At 37.1% G+C, this 20,471-nt stretch overlaps 3 protein-coding genes across 3 annotated transcripts; all 3 read right to left on the bottom strand.

Moving 5' to 3' along the window:
* Positions 1-1,037: 1,037 nt before the first annotated feature.
* On the bottom strand, positions 1,038-4,475 carry LOC111455140 (auxin transporter-like protein 2). The gene is made up of 8 exons (XM_023096689.1): positions 4,184-4,475; positions 3,928-4,113; positions 3,735-3,847; positions 3,464-3,647; positions 3,281-3,378; positions 2,013-2,220; positions 1,666-1,923; positions 1,038-1,444 (listed from the first exon to the last, which is right to left on the bottom strand). Exons 1-8 carry the CDS (start codon positions 4,346-4,348, stop codon positions 1,166-1,168), a joined length of 1,491 nt encoding a protein of 496 aa, XP_022952457.1. The 5' UTR covers positions 4,349-4,475; the 3' UTR covers positions 1,038-1,165.
* A 6,010-nt stretch (positions 4,476-10,485) lies between these two features.
* LOC111455150 (myb-related protein 308-like) lies at positions 10,486-11,824 on the bottom strand. Its single transcript, XM_023096706.1, has 2 exons — positions 11,270-11,824; positions 10,486-11,057 (listed from the first exon to the last, which is right to left on the bottom strand). Exons 1-2 carry the CDS (start codon positions 11,530-11,532, stop codon positions 10,571-10,573), a joined length of 750 nt encoding a protein of 249 aa, XP_022952474.1. The 5' UTR covers positions 11,533-11,824; the 3' UTR covers positions 10,486-10,570.
* A 3,853-nt stretch (positions 11,825-15,677) lies between these two features.
* LOC111455146 (L-ascorbate peroxidase 3-like) lies at positions 15,678-19,797 on the bottom strand. Its single transcript, XM_023096700.1, has 10 exons — positions 19,724-19,797; positions 19,480-19,641; positions 19,000-19,124; positions 18,740-18,789; positions 17,652-17,717; positions 17,515-17,563; positions 16,839-16,921; positions 16,673-16,752; positions 16,475-16,577; positions 15,678-16,061 (listed from the first exon to the last, which is right to left on the bottom strand). The coding sequence occupies exons 2-10, from the start codon at positions 19,590-19,592 to the stop codon at positions 15,870-15,872; spliced, it is 861 nt and encodes a 286-aa protein (XP_022952468.1). The 5' UTR covers positions 19,593-19,641; positions 19,724-19,797; the 3' UTR covers positions 15,678-15,869.
* Between the last annotated feature and the right edge of the window lie 674 nt (positions 19,798-20,471).

Below are 20,471 nucleotides of genomic sequence, written 5' to 3'. Positions count from 1 at the left end.
TTCCATTACTGTTCACGAAATGCCCTTTAAACTGTTTATAGTAGTGTTCTTTATTATGCAAGATTCCATTACTTCTGGTTATGGGTTTGAATGGATTCTCAATATCATCTTGTTGATGTAGGAAGAAAATGGGATTGCTTCATTTTTATTTCAAGAGTCACATGCTTCTTGAATCTCCCGAGTCTCCTTGTGAGATCCCACATCGGTGGGAGAGGGGAACGAAACATTTCTTATAAGGGTGTGGAAACCTCTCCCTAGTATATGCGTTTTAAAATCGGGAGGATGTTTGGAGAGGAAACGAAACATTTCTTATAAGGGTGTGGAAACCTCTCTCTGGCATATGCGTTTTAAGATTGTTAGGATGACGGCAATACGTAATAGGCCAAAACAGACAATGTTTACTAATAGTAGGGTTGGGCTGTTACAAATGGTAATAGTATCAGAGCTCGACATTGAGTAGTGTGCTAGCGAGGATACTAGGCTCTAAAGGGAATGGATTGTGAGATCGCACATCGGTTGGAGAGGGGAATAGACACGGGGTGGTGTGCCATCGAGGACACTAGGCCCTTGGAGGTGTAATGTGATCTCACATTGGTTGGAAAGTAGAACAAACATTGGGTGGTGTGCGAGGACGCTAGGCCCCCAAAGGAAGGTAGATTATGAGATCTCACATCGGTTGGGGAGGGAAACGAATCAATCCCGGTAAAGGTGTGAAAACCTTTCTCTAATTGACAGATTTTAAACTGTGAGATTGATAATGATACATAACGTGCCAAGATGGATAATATCAATTGGCATGGGCTTATAATGTTACATTGAAAGTTACTTACAGGTTACTTAGCAATGCTTTTTTTTCCTTCTTTTTCACTTGCTCAGCGATGCAGCCTTACTTTGAACACAATTCTATAAACCCATTTGAAAACTTATATTTCGGCCACTCTAACCAAAACTATGATTTACTTGGTGATTTGGGTGCAGGTAGGTTCTTGCATTTTCTTTTTTAGGTACCATTAAAGAAGAAGAAGAGACCCACGCCAAAGTAAAAAGAGACTGTGGATAATGATAGTGTACTATTTCGGATGAACAAGAGCCACATTCCCCCCCTAGGCTGCAGTACGGTGCATAGAAAACACATCCCAATCATCCCTTAACCTCAACTATTTCATCAATGGCTACCAATATGGTGGACGTGGTGCTGATGCAGCAGCGGTGGTGGTGCAGCCGTGACGTTGTGCGACGACGGTGGGAGAGCGGTTGTCTGTGGCATGCATTGGTAACACTTGGTGAAAAGCCCGAATGAGTCTATTTGATGTATGAAATTAGTCACGCTAGCCCACCCGCCAAACCCGAACCCAACTACCAACACCCAAACCACCACGAATGCATTGATCACGTAAGCTCCGACCCATCTTCCGGTGAACTTAGGCGGTTGCTCCACCGCATTCTGCAGCAACAAAGTTAAACCATAAAAAAAACAGATATCTTTTGCAGAATCTCGTGCCTTTTTTTTTTCCCCAACTTTTCTCGGAGAGGGCAATTCCAAAGACAGTATCTTTTTTAAACTACTAAGACAGAGACATGGGAGACTGAGCCGCTTGTCTGCTAGACTGTGACAGCACGTTACCAAAACATGGAGAGAAAGAGAAACATTCCAGTGCGGCGTACCTCACGGGAAGCAGGTGATCGGAAGGTGAACATGTGAGCTAAAGCAGGGATGATGTAGACTGTGAAGCTAACAAGGAGAGATCCAACGGTGGAGTTGATAGGGCCAAAGAAAGGGAAGATTATAGCCAAAAACCAGATGGGAATGACCACAGGCAATCTCGCAGCTGCCCTTTTGCACAAGCTCTTACATTCGTGCATTCCAATGGCTTTCTCCCACACAAAGTACAGAGGAGTGCAAGCAAATCCAAATGTGATGAACTGCAAGAATTACAAAGAAATCAGCCTTATTTTGATGTTATAGAACAAAAGATGTGTGTTAAGTAAAGGAAATGGTGATATGATTATGCCTGGTGGATGAGCATTAAGATGACAGCCATGTCTCTGAGGGGTGTTCTTGGGAGAAGTGAGAAGGCATTTGAGTGATTAAGAAGCATGTCTCCAAATGCCCAATACACGGCGGCTGCTGATGGGAGTGTCAGTGTTAGCACATACACTGTGGCCACCAAGTAAATTGCCTTGAATTTCTGTGGCTTCCACATTGCATGCATGATTTCCCTGCATTTTCCCACCAACCAAACACCTTTTCCTTAGCTAATTCCATTGAATACTACAAAATAATTGGAGTTCCAAGTCTTGTTTTGAAGACTGAATTGATAAAACACGTATCTTAGGGAGAGGTTTTTTTTACACCTTTGTAAAGAATGTTTTGTTCCACTTTATAAGTGATTTGGAATTTCACAATGCACCCCCTTCGAGGTCCAGCGTCTTTATTGGCACTCGTTTCCCTTTCCAAACGATGTGCGACCCCCTAATCCACCCCCATTCGAGGCTCTGCGAAGATGCTGGCACATCACCTAGTGTCCACCCCCTTCGAGATTCAATCCACTCCCTTCAAGGCCCAGTGTCCTTACTAGCACTCGTTTCCCTTTCCAAACAATGTGGGACCCCCAATCCACCCTCATTCGAGGCTCAATGTCTTCGCTGGCACACCGCCTAGTGTCCACCCCCTTCGGGGTCCAGCGTTCTCATTGACACTTGTTTCTCTTTCCAAACAATGTGGGACCCCCCAATCCATCCTCAATCGAGGCCCAGTATCCTTGCTGACACACCGCCTGGTGTCCACCCCCCTTCAAAGTGAGGCACATCGCCCAATATCTGGCTTTGATACCATTTGTAACAGCCCAAACCCACCGCCAGTAGATATTGTCCTCTTTGGGTTTCCTCTCATGGTTTTTAAAACGCGTCTGCTAGAGAGAAATTTTCACACCCCTACAAAGAATGTTTCGTTCTACTCTCAAAACGAATCTAGGAGAAAGGCCATGGAGAGAGAGAGACAAACTAAGAAACAAAAAGGGTTTTCCAAAAGATGATATCTTTTATACTCTCTCTCAGCTGATAAGGACAACTCAATTCAAAAAGTATATCTACAATTCCAAATATTAATTCATAAAGGAGGCAAGATGAATACTGCTACACAGATGGGTGTAAAGACAAAGTTACAAAGACACCATCAACCAAGACGTTCATAGATGCCACCAAACAATGCAGTTTTGAAGACGCCAACAAAACCAAAAACAAAACATTCACAACATAAAAGACCACGACATTGTCTTACACTGTAACAGCATGCCCACCAAATGTGTAAAGAATGTTAGTAGCTCCAGTGAAGTAAAGAACCAGCTTGGTCGGACCAGAGTGCTTAACTCCCTCCACCTACAAATCCATCATCAAACCATAAACAACAAAGAATCTCCATTACCACGCCCAATGAAGCTTAGTTTAGTGCAATATTTGATACCTGTCCATGGATGATCGAGGCAATGGTGAGGTACCAAGCTGTGTAAGTGGTCATCAACAGACCCAGAAAAGACCAAATTCTATAGTTTCTAAAGGAAGGAACAAAGACAGTGGTGGCACAACAAGCTCCAAAGATATATGTCCAAGTTCTCTTGTCTAGGTTGTCATTTATGTAATAGATATTACTGCAAACCAAACAATCCCAAGCTTAAGATGAACCAAAAACAAGCAAACAAACAAGAACAAACACTAAAAGAACCAATTCATGATACCTTGCACAAGCTATTAATTGAATCACAGATCCAAACAGAAGGAATGTGCAATTAAATGCCAAACCCATGTTTCTCCAATGTTTCCCAAGCAACCCATCAAGAACTTCAAACCACTGAAGAACATTACAAAAACAAGCAACCCCATAAGAAATCAAGCCATCTAAAAGGGTTCCAAAGGGTTGAGATTATGAACCTGGATCACATGGTTTCTGAAATCGGTTTTTTCCCTTTCTTTTCTTGTTCTGTATTCGATATAGAGGGCGCTAATCAAATACGCCGTCCAGCTACCAAGCAAGCCATAGAAGATTTGAAACAGCACGCCAGAGAGCATTCCCAGTTGGGAAAATGAATAGGGTAAAGTGAGCAGAACTTGAGCGACCTGTGATTTGGAAGCGAAATGATCAAACCCCAGAAGCTCAATGGGGGCTAAATCGAAGAGGGATATATACCTGATTTGAAGCGCAGCTAAACCAGGCGTCGTAAACGGAACCGCCATGCCAGAAGAGTGTGGAGAGCTTGGTTTTGGCGTTGGAACGGTTGCCGTCGGCCTCCATTTCGACATAGTTTCCGGCGATCACTGTTTCCATGACTTTATCAGTTGTTGTGGTAGCCATTTTGCTCTGTTGGTGTAAATTGTGAGTGTAATGGTGGGAATGTGAAGTGGGTATTGAGTGAAGAAGATGGATCACTGAAGGGGAAGGGTTTAGAGCTGTGTGGATATATATATACACTACATAAAGGTAGCATGTGGGCTCCCCAAGAGTGGGGAAAAGGGTGTGTTTTCAACTTCGAGAGGAATTTTGGAGACCCTTCTAATAAATTAAGCTCTACTTTTTAACAACTTTTCTTTTGATTCTCCCTAAACATGGGATTGAACTCTCGTTTGAATACGAGTTCGTTGGAGAAAAAATTTAAGCTCACCGTTAATAGATACTGTTTTCTTTAAGCTTTCCTTTTCGGGCTTTATCTCAAGATTTTAAAAAACTTCTATTGGGGAGAGGTTTCCACACTTTTCCCCTCTTCAACCGACGTGGGATTTCACAATCCATCCCTTTAGGGGCTCGACGTCCTCGATGTCCGGCTTTGATATCATTTGTAACAGCTCAAGCCCACCGCTAGTAGATATTGTATCATTAGATTACACTTCTGGGCTTCTTCTCAATGTTTTAAAACAAGTATGTTAGGGAGAGATTCACACACCCTTGTAAGAAATGTTTCATTCCTCTCTCCAACTGATGTAGGATCTCCCAGTTAATGTGGTGATAACGTGGAAGCGACCAAGACGCATACTTGGATTAAGTGTACTAGAACGACAGTCACTATGTCGAATTAGCAGACAGTAGAGCGTCAGTGTACATCATACACATCTTTTTCATACTCTACATCTATACTCGGATTAACAATAGGTCGATAGATTTTTCGATCCAATAAGTGGTAACAAAGACGCATAACGATATGAAAATTTGTATTCCAACTTTCAACGATGCGAGTATCGAATGAATTTATCAAAATTTGAGGGACCAATTTGTAATTAAATTAAAATGTAGGGCGTATTGAAAATAGTAAAAGAGGATTAAAACAAAATAAGAGAGGGAGTTATATATAATTAGTGTGAGTGGGGTTTTTCGCACGAGTGGCTCTATTTTGAGTTCCCAAGTAGCTTTTCGTGAGTTATATTGAATCGAGCTGAAACATTTTTTTTAGATATAACTTAATTATTTCTGAGAATGTTTGATTAATCCACCCCATCTAGATGGCGTGAAAGTTATCTTATTTATAATCAAATAAATTATAAAGATAGAGAAATAAAATGAAAAGATATCTATAATAATAAGGTAAATATTAGATATTTGACTTATAATAAAATATCATATATAATATATATGGTAAACTATAATTTATTATTAAATATTCTTAACAATTTTCTTATAGATTTAATCAAACCAGTTCATTAATTAAATCAGTTCATTAATTAAATATATTTATTTTCAAACAGTTAAATTTCAATATATATTTTAAAAAATTACCATTTAAATAATTAAAAATTATTTTAAAAAATGGTTGGAAAATAAATTTAATATATATATATATATAATATATACTAAAATTTATATTCAACTCAATCTAATTTTTTTTGGACACAGCCAAACGTCTAAAGTTTAAAACCATGTGCGACGATTAAATATAAAAATCTATATATATATATATATATATAACATATTAGAATAATATCTTAGACAGAGACAAAAAGAAAAGATCTATAAGAAAAAGGGAGAAATAAAATATTTATAAAAATTATTATTATTATTATTATTGTTTTATTAGGAGTGATAAAAAAGAGGAGAGAGAGAGGGAGACCACATGATTGCAAACCAAATTCACTTTTCTCACATGCCCCTCTTTATTTTTTTCTTGCCCCCAAACCCCAAAAGTAATTTAAAAAAAAAAAAAAAAAAAAACATAGTGTAAGAACATGAACATGGTGATTGGATGTTGGGAGACATTTTGTTTTGTTCTCTAATCTTTGTCTTTCAGGTCGGTTTGATTCTTAAACTTGTCAAAAATTAATATTGTTAGATTCTAACTTTTAATTTTGCATGTCTGGTAAGACTCTAAACTTTCAGTCTTGTTTATGATCAAATAGATACAAACTTCAAAATTCTGAGACTAAATTTCTTGTTAAACTAGATATACTTGTATGGTTCGTGTAAAGTATATTACTTTGAATTTTTATTATTTATTCAAATGGTTTTTTTTCGATATTCTCGTGTAAAAGGATTATTCCTTCCGAAAAGGAAAAAAAATTCATCTATTAATGATATTTCACCGTTTGTAGGTACATAAATAATCGAAGCAAAGGAGTTTGAATTGTATTTTGGATTGTCGTCAAGTTATTATGAAACAAGAAAACAAGGAAGGATGTTGGCATTGGGCATGCCCTAGCTATGTCCTATAAGGGTATGATCGTCCATTATTTCTTAACATGATATGGGAGATCCCATATCGGTTAGAGAGGGGAACGAAGTATTCTTTATAAGGGTGTGGAAATCTCTCTTTAGAAGACGTGTTTTAAGACTCTGAGGTTGATGGGGATATATAACGGGCCAAATGGGATAATATTTGTTAATGGTGGATTTGGGTTGTTACAAATGGTAATAGAGCTAGTCATCGGATAGTGGGAGACATTGGTCAGAGTAGGGCTAGACCCTCTTCATAGTAGACACCACTGGACAGTGTGAGACACTGGTCAGATTAGAGGTAGACCATCTCCATAGTAGATGCGTTTTAAAATCGTGAGATTGACGGTAATATGTAATGGGTCAAGCGGACAATATTTGTTAGCAGTGAGTTTGAGTTGTTACAAATGGTAACAGAGCTAATCACCGGATAATGCGAGGTACTGGGTAGAGTATGGATAGACCCTCTCCATAGTAGACGCATTTTAAAACCGTGAGGCTGACAGTAATACGTAATGGGCCAAAGCAGACAATATTTGTTAGAGATGAGTTTGGGTTGTTACAAATGGTAACAGAGCTAATCACCGGATAGTACGAGGTACTGGTTAGAGTAGGGATAAACCCTCTCCATAGTAGACACCACTGGACAGTGCAAGTCACTAGTCAGATTAGGGCTAGACCATCTCCATAGTAGATGCGTTTTAAAATTGTGAGGATGACAGTAATACGTAGTGGTCCAAAGCGGACAATATCTACTAACGGTGAGCTTAAGCTATTACATTACGTAATACAAACCTATTTCCATATCAAACTTGGCTTGGGCTACTACAATACGTAGCACAAACCTATAACGATGTAAGCTAACCAGATATCTAATTTGAGCACATTCGAGCATGGTGGGTAGCACGAGCTTGACCTAATCCTTAATATCGTAGGAACGCAAATTAGAATCTAACTATCGTTACGAGAAATCAAAAGGGTAATCGTTAGATCATAAAAATTAGGGTTTTGAAGAACACATACGAAAGTCGGGAAAACCCTAGAATTGAAAAAAGTGGAACATATCAATGATTAAAGCTTCAAAGTGGATTGAAATCATTAGCCATAGCTGCCTAAGAACAACATAGTTTGATGGTGTTGTTGGAAAAGAGAATCACACTTTTAATTACCTTCATAAAGTTTTTACAGCTGCACTTCATAATTTTACTGTATTTTCATAATAGACAGATGAATTGGAGAAGGAATCTCACTGCTTTTTACAGAGGGAATTTTTTTTATCTACTTTATGTCCATTGTGTCTTCCACTTAAAGCTGCTACTATTTACCCATGTCCTTGTTTTTTACCTGTTTTTTTGAGGAGCTTTCGGTTCGATAAAGTTTTAATCGCTCGAGATATAAATGATACCGTCTTTTTGAATTTTCTCCTATACTCTTAAAATAGAAACAATTTTATTTGAATCATCGCTATCGATTAGCATTTGGCATTGCTACTATCAACATGGCTTGACAAACGATTCTGACCCGAATAGAAAAGTAGGGATGGTTCGAATAAAAATTCATCAGTAGGGGAGCGTTGTGTCTTTGAGGAAAGCGTATGTGCAAGCAGTGGTTGACAGAGTAGAATCGAGAATGTCAGAGGGAATAGCTTCCAGTATACCTATTATAATTTTGACAATTCCATGACCAGTTTGATCCTGAGATAAGGAATAACCGATTACTCTAAAGGATGCGGTCTATACAGCTAGAACCATTCTCGAGCCACCAAACCAAACCGATGGTTTCTCATACCCACATTTTTGTTGTCCCGACAAAAAGGGCAAAGTTCCGATAGTTTAGGGTTTAGGGCTGTCTACCGTATGACTTTGCAAGCCATTTTATTTTATGAAATTTAAAAGAGTTAAAATAGTATTTATAATCTTAATTTTCAAAAGTTAAAAAAAAAAAAAAATATATATATATATATATATATATATATATAATAATGAGATCTAGTTTGGGCTGGGCCATTTATTGTAGATTTATAAAATTTGGGCCTTGGTGGGCCTCTCATCTATATGGGCCAAGCCCATCATTGAAGTCTTCCTGGTATAAAATAGGCATATTATTTAATTATTTTTTAATATTAATATTTAATTTCTAATTTATTATAAATTAATATAACTTAATTGTTTAATCTAAAATATTTTATAAAAGTTTAGGAAAAATATTTTATTTATTTAGGGTTCAAAAAATAGTTTATTTGACCTCTGACGTCGGTTTACGCTATTGTAGCTAAAAAATGACGTGATACTTTATTATTAAATTAAAAAATATCCTGTTTTTCTCTTCATGTTTGTGGTCGTTATTACTTGTCTATTACCTCGTTCTCACACGGCTTAAAATGAAGCCGATCCCTTCATTTATTATTTAAAATGAAAAGGAACGAGCGAATAGAGTTTTAGAAGAGTAACACTTTTTTAGAAACTCGAGCTTAAAATTTTAGGAACCAAATTGTGAGATCCCAGATCAGTTGGGGAGGAGAACGAAACACCCTTTGTAAGGATCTGGAAACCCCTCCCTACAGATGTGTTTTAAAAACCTCGAGGGTAAGTCTAAAAGGGAAAGCTCAAATAGAACAATATCTACTAGCGGTGGGTTTTGACCGTTACAAAAATAACAAAATTCGAGAATATAAACAATAAAAGTAGATAAGGATATTATTTTGTCAAACAACCTCCTTCCAGTAAGCAAGGCTTATTTAGGTCGTGTTATAAATGCCCTGGCTAAACTTATTGATGGTCGAGGTGAAATTTTAGCTTCTGACTCTCGGTTAATTAAATCCTCCGCTCCTGGTATTATTTCGAGACTGTATATGAGCCTCTGCAAATAGGACTTATTGCTATTGATTCGATGATTCCTATCGAACATGGTCAGCGAAAATTAATTATTGGGGACAGGGTAAAACTACCGTGGTAATACTTTTTCATAATTATAAGGAGTGGAGGACCTTTTGGTAATTTGCCATAGCTAGCTTGAATTTTTGGTATTTTTTTAAAAAAAAATTTACGTTTAATAAGACATTAAATTTTAATTGCCCAAATTTAGTAGGAATAAACTCAAATTTCGGTTATATTAGACATAAAATATATAATTAAAAGTTTAATTATAAGTGTTGATAGGTTGAAAAAATGAAGAGAAAATGGAAGGGCATTTAATTCTTAGGCTGTCACCGCCAACACCGCCGTGGGGTGGCCGCCATTTTCTAGTACAACGGCGGCTTCCACCAACCACTCCATAAAGTTGGTACCAAAATACAACTTTGGACGGTTACTTCTTGCTGTGAATTACCCAAAATACCCCTTTCCCTTCCTTCAATTACAACACCACCCTATTCTATAATTTATATTTCCCACGTCCGGTTCATATATTCTGATTATAATTAAGCGTGTTCGTGAGTTGGATTAGGTCGGGTTGAGACATTTTTTTAAAAACCAATCTAATTGGAAGATTGAAAATAGACGGAAGAGAATATAAGTGTCCATCTAACTTGATCTAACCTACCGAGAAATCCTCGTTTAAGAGATTTTTCCGTTTCCGCCCCTAACGCCACCCAATATGGAGATAATAGTCTTCATCCTTAAAAGTGAGAAGCATGTAACGTGGTCATATCATAAAAGAACGTCAAGACGTGTCGGTATAATAGTGTTCACTTTTAGAAGCGACAAGCAACTAATGTGATCGTGTCGTAGAGATATATTTAGGCTTTCAGGGATCGAATCTAAACTTCAAATTCCGACAATTAATATGATGATGCATACCCGAATGCGAATTTCACATTATAATTTGAATTATCACAAATAAATAAAAGAAGAACCCTAAAAAAATATCAAATTCTAAATGTCATTTAATCTCCAAACTTCTACGATCCAAAACACAACTTTTCAATCCTAAAAAATCATACCCATTAACATTACCATCACTAGAAGCAATAATTTTGCCATTTCCACAGCTACAATTCTTACTATTCTCAAACCCCAAGCTGCAAAAGAAGCAAAGATTATTCCTCCCTTCGTTCTTCACGGTCGCCGCCGTGTACGGCGGCGGGCTGATTCTAAGGTCGAGATTCAAGTCCAAGCACTGTTCTTCTTCGGTCGGATTGTAACTATTCATAACTGGCTTCTTTCCATCTTCCTGATCCTCCAAGGCGAAATTGGAAGCAAAGGATATGGTGGTCGTCGGATGTTTCGCTATCGACGAGCCACTGATTGACCGGTGAGTCGTTGGGTCGATTCCTTGGCTTAAAAGCTTTCGTTTTATGTGGGTGTTCCAATAGTTCTTTATCTCGTTATCCGTTCGTCCAGGTAATCTTCCCGCTATCAAAGACCACCTGCATGGATAAAACAAAAAGTACCCATGAGTCAAAACTCAATAAAAAAGCTTTCTTGATTAGTTCGAATAACAAGAAAATGTTACGAATCCAGATCTCCACAATGGTAGGATATTTTCCACTTTGAGCATAAACTTTCATGTCTTTGCTTTAAACGCTTCATACCAACAAAGATGTATTCCTTACTTATAAATTCCTGAAAAGAAAGTTACCTATTTCCAAGTAGGCTATGAAGTTTGATGATAAGGTCATCTTCAAGTTGAGTGAAATTGCCACGTTTAAGATCAGGGCGGAGATAATTGATCCATCGAAGGCGGCAACTCTTGCCACATCGGAGGAGGCCAGCAGCCTTAGGGAGGGAGCGCCAGCAGCCCTCGCCGTGAGCTTTGATATAAGCAATAAGACGGTCATCTTCTTCCTTGGTCCAAGCCCCTTTGTTTGTATGAGCCTTCTCACAACAAGGAGACCTTCCCATGGCGGAATTTTGTGCTTTTAACAGTTTTTTCCTTGTGGGTTTTGCAAATCTTGAACTGGGTTGATGGGGTTTTCAGAAGTTAAAGAACAATGGAAGAAAGAAAAGGCAATTTATAAATACATATGAGAAAGAAAGAACAAGAAGAGTTGTTGAATTTTGGAACTTTATTGTGGGGGGGAATGGGGCATGCGCTTTAATAGAGTTTTGACTCATAGTAGGAGAGAGAAAGAGAGGAGGAGGAGAGAGAAAGAGAGAGATTTTGATAAGCTTCTAGATGTGGGTTGGTAAGATAGGTTAATTAGGGAGTGGTTGGTGGGCCCTTTCATTTTGCTTTTGATTAATGTTCACCATTAATCATATACTCTTTCATTAAATCATGAGGGTAAGCTTTTTATATATATATATATATATATGAATATGGGTACGGATAAACGTTAAATTATAAGTTTAGTCGGTAAATTTTAAACTTTTAATTTTGTGTCTGGTAAATCTCAAAATTTTTGTTTAATAATGTAGACCAACCAATTATATCCTCTTGTGAGTGTGGTGAAGGATTCTCGCCTCACCCGACCGTTTGACTTATGGCATCAAGTGATTTCATAACTTGAAAGAAAGACCTCTCTTTTGGGATCAGCATACGTACAACGATCCTCATGCATGAATAGCCGGGAGGAAAGAAAGGGCAGTAGATGATAATGGAAAGGGCACCACGACTTACCTAAATTTTTATACATAAAATTAAAACTTTATGTAACCTGACATACAAAGCTCAATTTTAAACAACCGCGAAAGTTTTAGAAACTCAACTTGTAATTTGACGTCGGTTTATTATAAATATATGGGTAGTTGAAATCTTGAACCTAACGATATGGGATTTGTTTTGAACTTTTGAATTGGTATGTTGTTTATTCTCTTATTAGTATCATTTTTTTGGCATTAAGAAGAGGGGTAGTTGTGAGTTCTTTGTTATTTAGGTATGATATCATTCGTACAAACCCTAAAGAGAGAAAGATCATATGAGAGAGAGAGAGAGGGTTTCTAGAAGAGTTGGCAGTTTGGTAGAAAAGGAAGATGATTTCTGTCTTTATGTCTATGGAGGAAGGAAAAGATAGAATGAATGTATGATTGTGGGGTTTGGTTCAACTTCTCCCATTTCGATCTCTCTTTAAATCTCCACTTTTGTGATGCACGTTTTCTCTCGAACGCTAAATAGATCGTTAAATTTTTTTTGAACCTTTCAACCTAAAAATACGTCGTAAATGTAGATGCTTTTAAATGTTTAATCTAATTATCTTCACGTGACGATAGAAACCTCATATCTTATTGGAAACTCATCCAGTCCACTACGAAATTTGAACTTATTTCCCTAAAGTCATCTTACCTTTTCATATGTCCAATACCATGCATTGAATTTTTGTTAAGAACAGAAGGTTAAGTTTGGGGAAGAAGAAAAGGTAACAATAGGTCACCAATAAACCACCATACACAATTCCAATGGCAGAATCAAATTAGAAGAAAAGAAGAAAAAAGAGACTTCAAAACCTTCCACATATAGAGAAGTTGAAGATGGGTGAGATTTTGAGTGTGGAAATCTCTCTCTAGCAGACGTGAGGGAAAGCTCGAAAGGAAAAACTTAAAGAGACAATATCTACTAACGGTGAGTTTGAACTGTTACAAAATGAAACAAATGTGAACCCATTATTTTGATTCATCCCTACAACTAAAACCCATTATCTATTCGGATTACACACCAAACCCTCTAAACAAAAACTCATTTGTCTCATAAATCCAACTCAATTCACTCAAACCAGAGAAGAAGTTTGTCCTAAAAGAAGTATTTTAGAATGATTTGATACCCATAAAACAAAATAGCATATCATCTAACGATGTATCAACGTGACAGTAATAGAGCATTGAAAGGTTGTCGGGTTAGAGCGGATGGGTTGAAAAAGTGGAAAGAAGGGGAGGGGAGAGGATTGGAAAATGGGATGTTTGAAATAGAAAGGAGTAAATACAAAATGCAAAAAAGAAAAAGAGGAGATGTTTTAGGGAGGGAAGGAAGGGAGGAGGAAAATGGGTGAAAGACAGCAGAGAAGCACTTTGGGGGAGGGGGTATCAGATCATCACATGTTTAGGTATTTGAATAAGACAGACTGGTGGGCCTCTCCCAGTAAGCACTTTTACCTAACTCTCTACTCCTTTTCCTTCACTGTCATGCCAAAAAACTGGTGGTTTTAATGTTCTCTGCTGCTACCAACCACCGACTACTGGCTACCCTTCCCTCCTCCCACCAGTACTCAATACTAATATTTTACTTTCTCCTCTCTTAAAAATTTCACCGCTTTTTATGTTTTCTAATGATGTATATATAGGTTAAAAAAGTCAAATGAAACTTACTCTAATTAGCTTTTGTCTATTACGTATTTCACAGTTTTAAAACTCGTATGTTAAAACACGTATGTTAGAGAGGTTTTTACACCCTTACAAATAATGATGTTTTGTTCCCCTTTCTAACCAATGTAGAATCTCACAATCCACCTCTCTTAGGGGCCCAATGTCCTCACTGGCACAACACCCGGTGATTGACTTTGATACCATTTGTAACTACCCAAGTTCACTTTGGCTCATTACGTATCACCATCAGCCTTACGGTTTTAAAATACATCTACTAGAGAGAAGTTTTCAGACTCTTATAAAAGATGATTTGTTTCCCTTTCCAACTAATATAAGATCTCAGACTCACATAATATGGATGGTTTTTTTGGTTAGAAAACGGAAAGGATGCAGATGGCTTTTTGGTTAGGAAACGGAAAGGATGCTTCGTTTTCCTTCCTAGAGAATGGGAGAGGCATGACAAAAGTTGAGGCAAGTTGGGAAATCTATCTAATTTTAAATTCAGTACATGGAAAGTATAAAAATATTATTTTTTAGAATTTAGACTATTTAGATCATAGAATTTGAACAAACTTTCAAACCTATATTTGATGGTATTAGTGAAAATGAAAACATAATATAGAATTCATATTATGTACCTAGTTAGAGTAATTAATGAAATAGACATTTGTAATTCATTTATTTTATATTACTATCCTAAGGCTATTAAGATAGTAAAAATCAAATTGGTAATAATAATGTCAACCTAATATATTTCACTATGACTTGACAGATAAAGCACCGAGTACCATTTCAAGAGAGAACAGTTTGATTCTCAAATAATTGTATAAATGAGAGATCAAACTAACCTTCAAAATGATAATGAGTGTCTTTATCCACTTAAATTTAGGTACTAAAAAATATGACTCAGATTTTGAAAATATTTTTAAAAATCAAAAGAGAAGTAATTATATAGGTACAAGTACTATTTGTAAGCTTAATTTGGCTGAAAATACCTACAATATAGGCTTCTAGAGAGAGATAGAAAGAGAAGTATTTGGCTTATTATCAATTTCACTTTCCAAAAAGGGGCTATGGCACTCTATTCCTGGGTTTGGTGTGGAGTATACAAAAAGCATGAACAAAAGAACATAAAATTCAAATCCAACATAACAAAATAGCAGCAGCAGCAGCTAGATTTAGTGCTTGATTAGAAGGGTGAGTCTGTTGGCTCTACAGTCTTCTAGAACCACTGAAATTTTCTTTTTTGGTTGGTAAGGAAAGGGATTGGGAGTAGGTTTGAAGATGATAAAAGAAACAACCCAAAGAGATTCCCCATTCAACAAAAGGCAGCTGTGTTCTTGTGTGGATACCCACCACAAGCTCCTTACTTGTAAATACCAAAAGAAAAAGGGCTCTAAAGTTCAAATGTTCCCGAAGGCCTCTCTTAATGTTTTTCCAAACAATATTTGTCAATTCCATCCACTGGAGATCTTTCTAAACAGTTAGTTCATTTGTCCATCTTTTGGTACACTTTCTTTTGGTTGTTTTTGACCACCTTGAATATTGTTATATTATGACCCTACCCCCACTCCACTCTGTTCTTATTCCTTGATCAAATTCAAGGATCAAAGATATACCCCAAATGAAATATAGTGTACTACAGGTATTAAATGAAGCTTTTAAATACAATAAGTTGGAAATTACCTGAACTTAATCATCCGGTGTAAGGTGATGATCTGAAAAGGGGAAACAAGAAATTTCACAAGGAATTAAACATATAAAGCAAGATATAAATATAGATTTTTATGGTATGATGATAATCTTGCAGAGTGATTTTGTTTATGAAGCTAATACATGGAATCAGTATGATGCCTAGGTTGTCTTATTGGCATGATAATCTTCCAGGCTAGAAATGAACTCAATATTGCTATAAAGACAACTAGTCGACCTTGTCACTGTAGTTACTTCGATTTTTTGCGAATTTCGTATAAGTAGCTCAGAATTACCACAGCAGCTGCAACCGCGGCTCCAACGGCACCCTGAGCCAATACTGTGCTGTCCTTCACAATTGGTTTAGCAGAACCTGGAGTGAACCCTAGCTCTGAAAGTTTCTTGTGTGATTCAGCATAATCTTGGAAGAATACATCTTCATCCTGTAGAAATTGACGAAAATAGAATAAGAAATGGTTCATACATCTGGTAGCTGAGAAGTACTATACACATTGGCCAATTCTGAAGTTCTATCAATGGTAATTGTGAATGGTTAGAGACTGCAAAAATTGTCCTTTTAACAAATATTATTGTGAGATCTTCCATCGATTGAGGAGGAAAACAAATCATTCTTTATAAGGGTGTGGGAACCTCTCCCTAGCAGACGCGTTTTAAAAAACTTTGAGCGGAAACCCAAAAGAAACGGTGGGCTTGGGCTGTTACATCTATAGTCCAGACCAAGCGGACTATTTATTTAGAGATCGGATTAGGCATAAAAAAATCTTTTAGTTTCCTCTTAGGATAGCAAAATAGTAAAATTTCCCGCTAGTCCATAATGCATAAAATAAGACCTTACTTTTGCATACAATTCCACATATTGGCGGAATTCAGGATCTTCAAGTAAAGCCTTGTCCGTGGGAAGTTTTAATAGTCCCTCTGATTCACCTTTCAACAGTTCCCTATTAACATCAAATTGGCAACAATCAGAAATAACACCTTATATGGCCTAATAAGATGATACAAGGATTAGCCTAAGATGTAGCTGAAGTCCTACACAAAGTATGAGTTATCAAACTTCAGAGGATCCTCTGTCCAAGGTCCATCAAAACCAGATCTCTCCGGATGTGCTCTTCCCTATAACATCAGAATTCACAACATATGATTCAATTAGTTAAACGATAATAAAGACATGCAAGAATAAAAATGTGTGAAGAAATTACCAAAGTGTGACCCCCAGACAATGCAACAATATCTTTGTCAGACAGACCCATCCTATAAAAGATGTCACGCAGATGCGGTGCACCTATCACCAAAATTAGAAAATGGCTATCGTTTAAAATATCAAGTCCGATAAGTGACAATTTCCTACCAAAACTTGAGCATCACAGCAAGAATGCACAAAAGTTTGTAGAATCTGAATGTATCATTATCATTAAACCCCAGGAGAAATTAAGAAGCAACTTCCAGTAAAATACAAATAAATACGACAAGTTATTTTATTAAAAAAGCACAGTTCAAATACGAATTATCATGTCGAAAAGCATAAACTGTGATAGCATTGTCAACATGATTAAATCACATTCAAGGTTGTGGCACTGACACTTATGATTACATATCGAACCTCTAACAGCTTTACTTTCATCTTAAACACAAGAGCCACAATTTGACAGCAAATTGTGCAACTAAAAAAACACTATAAAAAAATACAGATCTTCATTTTCTCCTCTTTGACAAATGATTGTAAAATATAATGATTATATTAAACCAGTTAGCTAGAAACTCAACCCTAATATTTTTGCATTCACAGTACATAGCTAGATGCAGAAAAGGCATTCAGATATCGTTCAATTTGCAGGACTGCAGGAAGCTACAGACAAAATAACACAATTATTATACCTTTTTTAGCATCAGGAAGTCGGCCTTCCCTGGGACAAATGTTCGAATCCTGAGAACCAAGGATTCAGATGTTACTGGAACAGATGATAAAACCATCAGATGCTACATTCATAAAGTAAACAAATAAATTACTCTACCTTTCTACCAGGAACAAAGTCAATAGTCGGGCCTCCAGTGACCTCGACAGCAACAACACCAGCTAGCTGAATTGAGTATATTTTAAACACTATCAGATCTTAGGGGATTGTAAAAAGCTTAATAGCATTGATGAATTGAGTACGCTTGATAACCTCCATAGTAGATGCATAATAATACACGACCATCTCTGAGTCTGCCTTGGTGAATGTGTAAGAAAGAAACAATTATTGATACTAAGATTTGGAAAGATGATTTCCTGAAATTTTTGCATCTGCCTTTGCCTAACATTTACACTCACCACTGGGTACTTCAGTACCCATGGGTGTCACCTTTCGCTCACAGAGGCAATTGGAACAAATATATTAAGAATTCACATCCAACATTTGGGGCCCAGATGATGTTTTCTTTTCCCTTATTTTATTGGAGGTGGGAAGTTCATGTAAACAGCGATTGAAGCCAATTGCTCACCAACTCCAAATGCAACTTAAATCATAATAGTTTATTTTTGCCAAAAAGATTCAACAATACTAATTACATTACAGGACATACAGTTTTAAAAAATTTCTCGACTGTCACTGGTTTATAAAGTCTTCTTATTACAATTTTCACTTTTTCATTAAGCTTTTATCTAGGAGTTATGAAGAAGCAAATGTAAACTTGTTTGTTAAAATACAAACTTAGACATGTATAGCATGTGAATTTGAAAGAGGCATGAATCTTATCCACTACAAAGGGATCAGAAATCACAGTATGAATCTGCTATGCTAATAAAATTTCAATGACAAAATATTTCTCACGCTAAGATTAACAAAGAGTGAAGTTGAAACGCTTAACGACAGTAGAAGTGCTTAACCATTGTGGAGCTTTTCATCTAATTTCGATTAATATATCATTGGTCAATCACAACATATTTCTAACGTACTTCTCACGCTAAAATTTAAAACACATACAGTTCCTTACATGCAGAATCCATTCCACCTAAAATAGGATGAATCAGAATTGGTAAAATTACAAAACTGCAGGCATATCTATACTACCGTGACAGTTTCAGTTACCTGGTACAGGTCTGCATAAGTATTTCAGTTACCTGGTACAGGTCTGCATAAGTAATCTTCGGATGTTTATACTTCACTTCCTCTGTTATTAAAGAAGAAAAACAAGTGTAAGTCAAATATGTTAATTTGCAATATTTAGTGGACATTCTCGGTAAATAAAAAACCACGATATGGCTCCAATATAATTTCGAAACTACAACAACAAAGATACTTCGAACCATACTCAGATAGCTTAATTGATTGACTTTCAGTTTACATGAACCTCAACGCAAAGAAGAAACCACTGGCATACCACAAAAATCAATAGCTTTTTTCAGTCCATTGTTAGACCCGTGAGAATACTCCTCCGCGTTCCTAATCGAACCATTAGGCCCTCCAGTTTTCGTACTCACATCGTACGTGCCAGCGTCGTGCCAACTTCAAAAGACGGCACAGTGTTAGAAACATCGAATCCTTCGTCAGAAATCACTCCAAGAAAATCAGAGAGAAAGCAAAACTTCATTCAACAGAAAAAAAAAAAAAAAAAAAAAAAAAAAAAAACAGCAAAACTGGCGAACTCCTATTTTGACCATGCAAGTCCAGCAAGAACCAGCACAGAAGGAATAACAACAAGCAACTCAACCACAGAATCCTAAAGGAACCGTCCGTCTCCTTCATTTACACAACCGAACTCGCAAGAGAAATGAAATGAGAGAAATAACAATCCGATACATACAACGATTATTCCAATACTTGAAAATAGACAATCAAGGTGAATGTTGAGAGAGCATACGCCAGACGAAGCATGATCGGTGCACAGTTCCGGTTGGCAATGAGAGAGCGGAGGTGACGGCGAGCCTTATCGATCTCCTTAAGGTACTCTGTATCTACGACCGGTAACGCCATTACAGAGCAGCAAAACGAAAGGCGTTGCTTCGTACAGTAGAGAGGATACCTGATGAAGAAGAAGAAGATGAAGAAACGATGGGATTGGATATTATAGTTAGCAGACGAGAGAAGAAAAGTCAAGTGCATACCTCGAACTTCGCAAAAATCTGCTCCCAATTTGATAATGCGACCTCCAAAGCTCATCCTTTGGCCATGAACCGCCACGCGCCTTTTATACAAAATTTTCAGTGAACCAAAATTATTTCGTTCTTTATTTATTTATTTATTATTATTTTAAAATTTTTGTAGATTGGAATTCGTTGTCGAATTTAACCACAAAATAAATAATTCGTAAAATAGGTTAAATTATAAATAGGCAATAGGTGGATAATCTTTCAATTTTGTATATATTAAATTTTTAGAAAAAAAAAGTAATTATATTTTAGAAAACTAATTTTATTAAATATAAATTCTAACCTAATAATTTGAATGAGCTACACATGGGTGTGTCAGAGTGTGGGCAAACATGTCGAGCTTGTCTCGGACGACTTCCTTTGAAATGGGTTACCCTTAGTCACATGCGTGTGTCAGAGTGTGGGCAAACATGTCGAGATTGTCTCGGACGACTTCCTTTGAAATGGGTTTTTCAAGGACAGTACTGGGCGGCATGGGTGTGCTGGTATTGCGCCCCAGCCGCGTGTTGGAGGTTGCTACATACCCCTGCAATCCGGCACAGTATCCGTAAATGACACGACATGGGCACAGGAGGGCCAATGCCTCGATAGAATCCTGATGGGTGGATGTTCGGGAAGTCCCGATGAGATGAGCGATACGCGAACCTGTTCTCAATGACATGACCGAACGAGTTGTGACGGCCAACGACATCTCGAGATTCGG

This window comes from Cucurbita moschata, unplaced genomic scaffold (genome assembly GCF_002738365.1).
Source record: "Cucurbita moschata cultivar Rifu unplaced genomic scaffold, Cmos_1.0 Cmo_Scf00017, whole genome shotgun sequence".
NCBI lineage: Eukaryota > Viridiplantae > Streptophyta > Magnoliopsida > Cucurbitales > Cucurbitaceae > Cucurbita > Cucurbita moschata.
The sequence above is the reverse complement of the archived record's forward strand: the minus strand, read 5'-3'. Positions and strand labels throughout refer to the sequence as shown.

Coding starts and splice junctions, on each gene's coding strand:
- LOC111455150 (XM_023096706.1), bottom strand. CDS start 11,532: ATGGGAAGGTCTCCTTGTTGTGAGAAGGCTCATACAAACAAAGGGGCT. Junction 11,058..11,269: donor CATAGCCTACTTGGAAATAG/GTAACTTTCTTT, acceptor TTATCCATGCAG/GTGGTCTTTGATAGCGGGAA.
- LOC111455146 (XM_023096700.1), bottom strand. CDS start 19,592: ATGGCGTTACCGGTCGTAGATACAGAGTACCTTAAGGAGATCGATAAG. Junction 17,718..18,739: donor CTTATGCAGACCTGTACCAG/GTAACTGAAATA, acceptor TACTCAATTCAG/CTAGCTGGTGTTGTTGCTGT. Junction 16,753..16,838: donor TGTCTGGGGGTCACACTTTG/GTAATTTCTTCA, acceptor CTGATGTTATAG/GGAAGAGCACATCCGGAGAG.
- LOC111455140 (XM_023096689.1), bottom strand. CDS start 4,348: ATGGCTACCACAACAACTGATAAAGTCATGGAAACAGTGATCGCCGGA. Junction 3,848..3,927: donor TCAGAAACCATGTGATCCAG/GTTCATAATCTC, acceptor AATGTTCTTCAG/TGGTTTGAAGTTCTTGATGG. Junction 2,221..3,280: donor GGTGGGCATGCTGTTACAGT/GTAAGACAATGT, acceptor GGGAAAATGCAG/GGAAATCATGCATGCAATGT.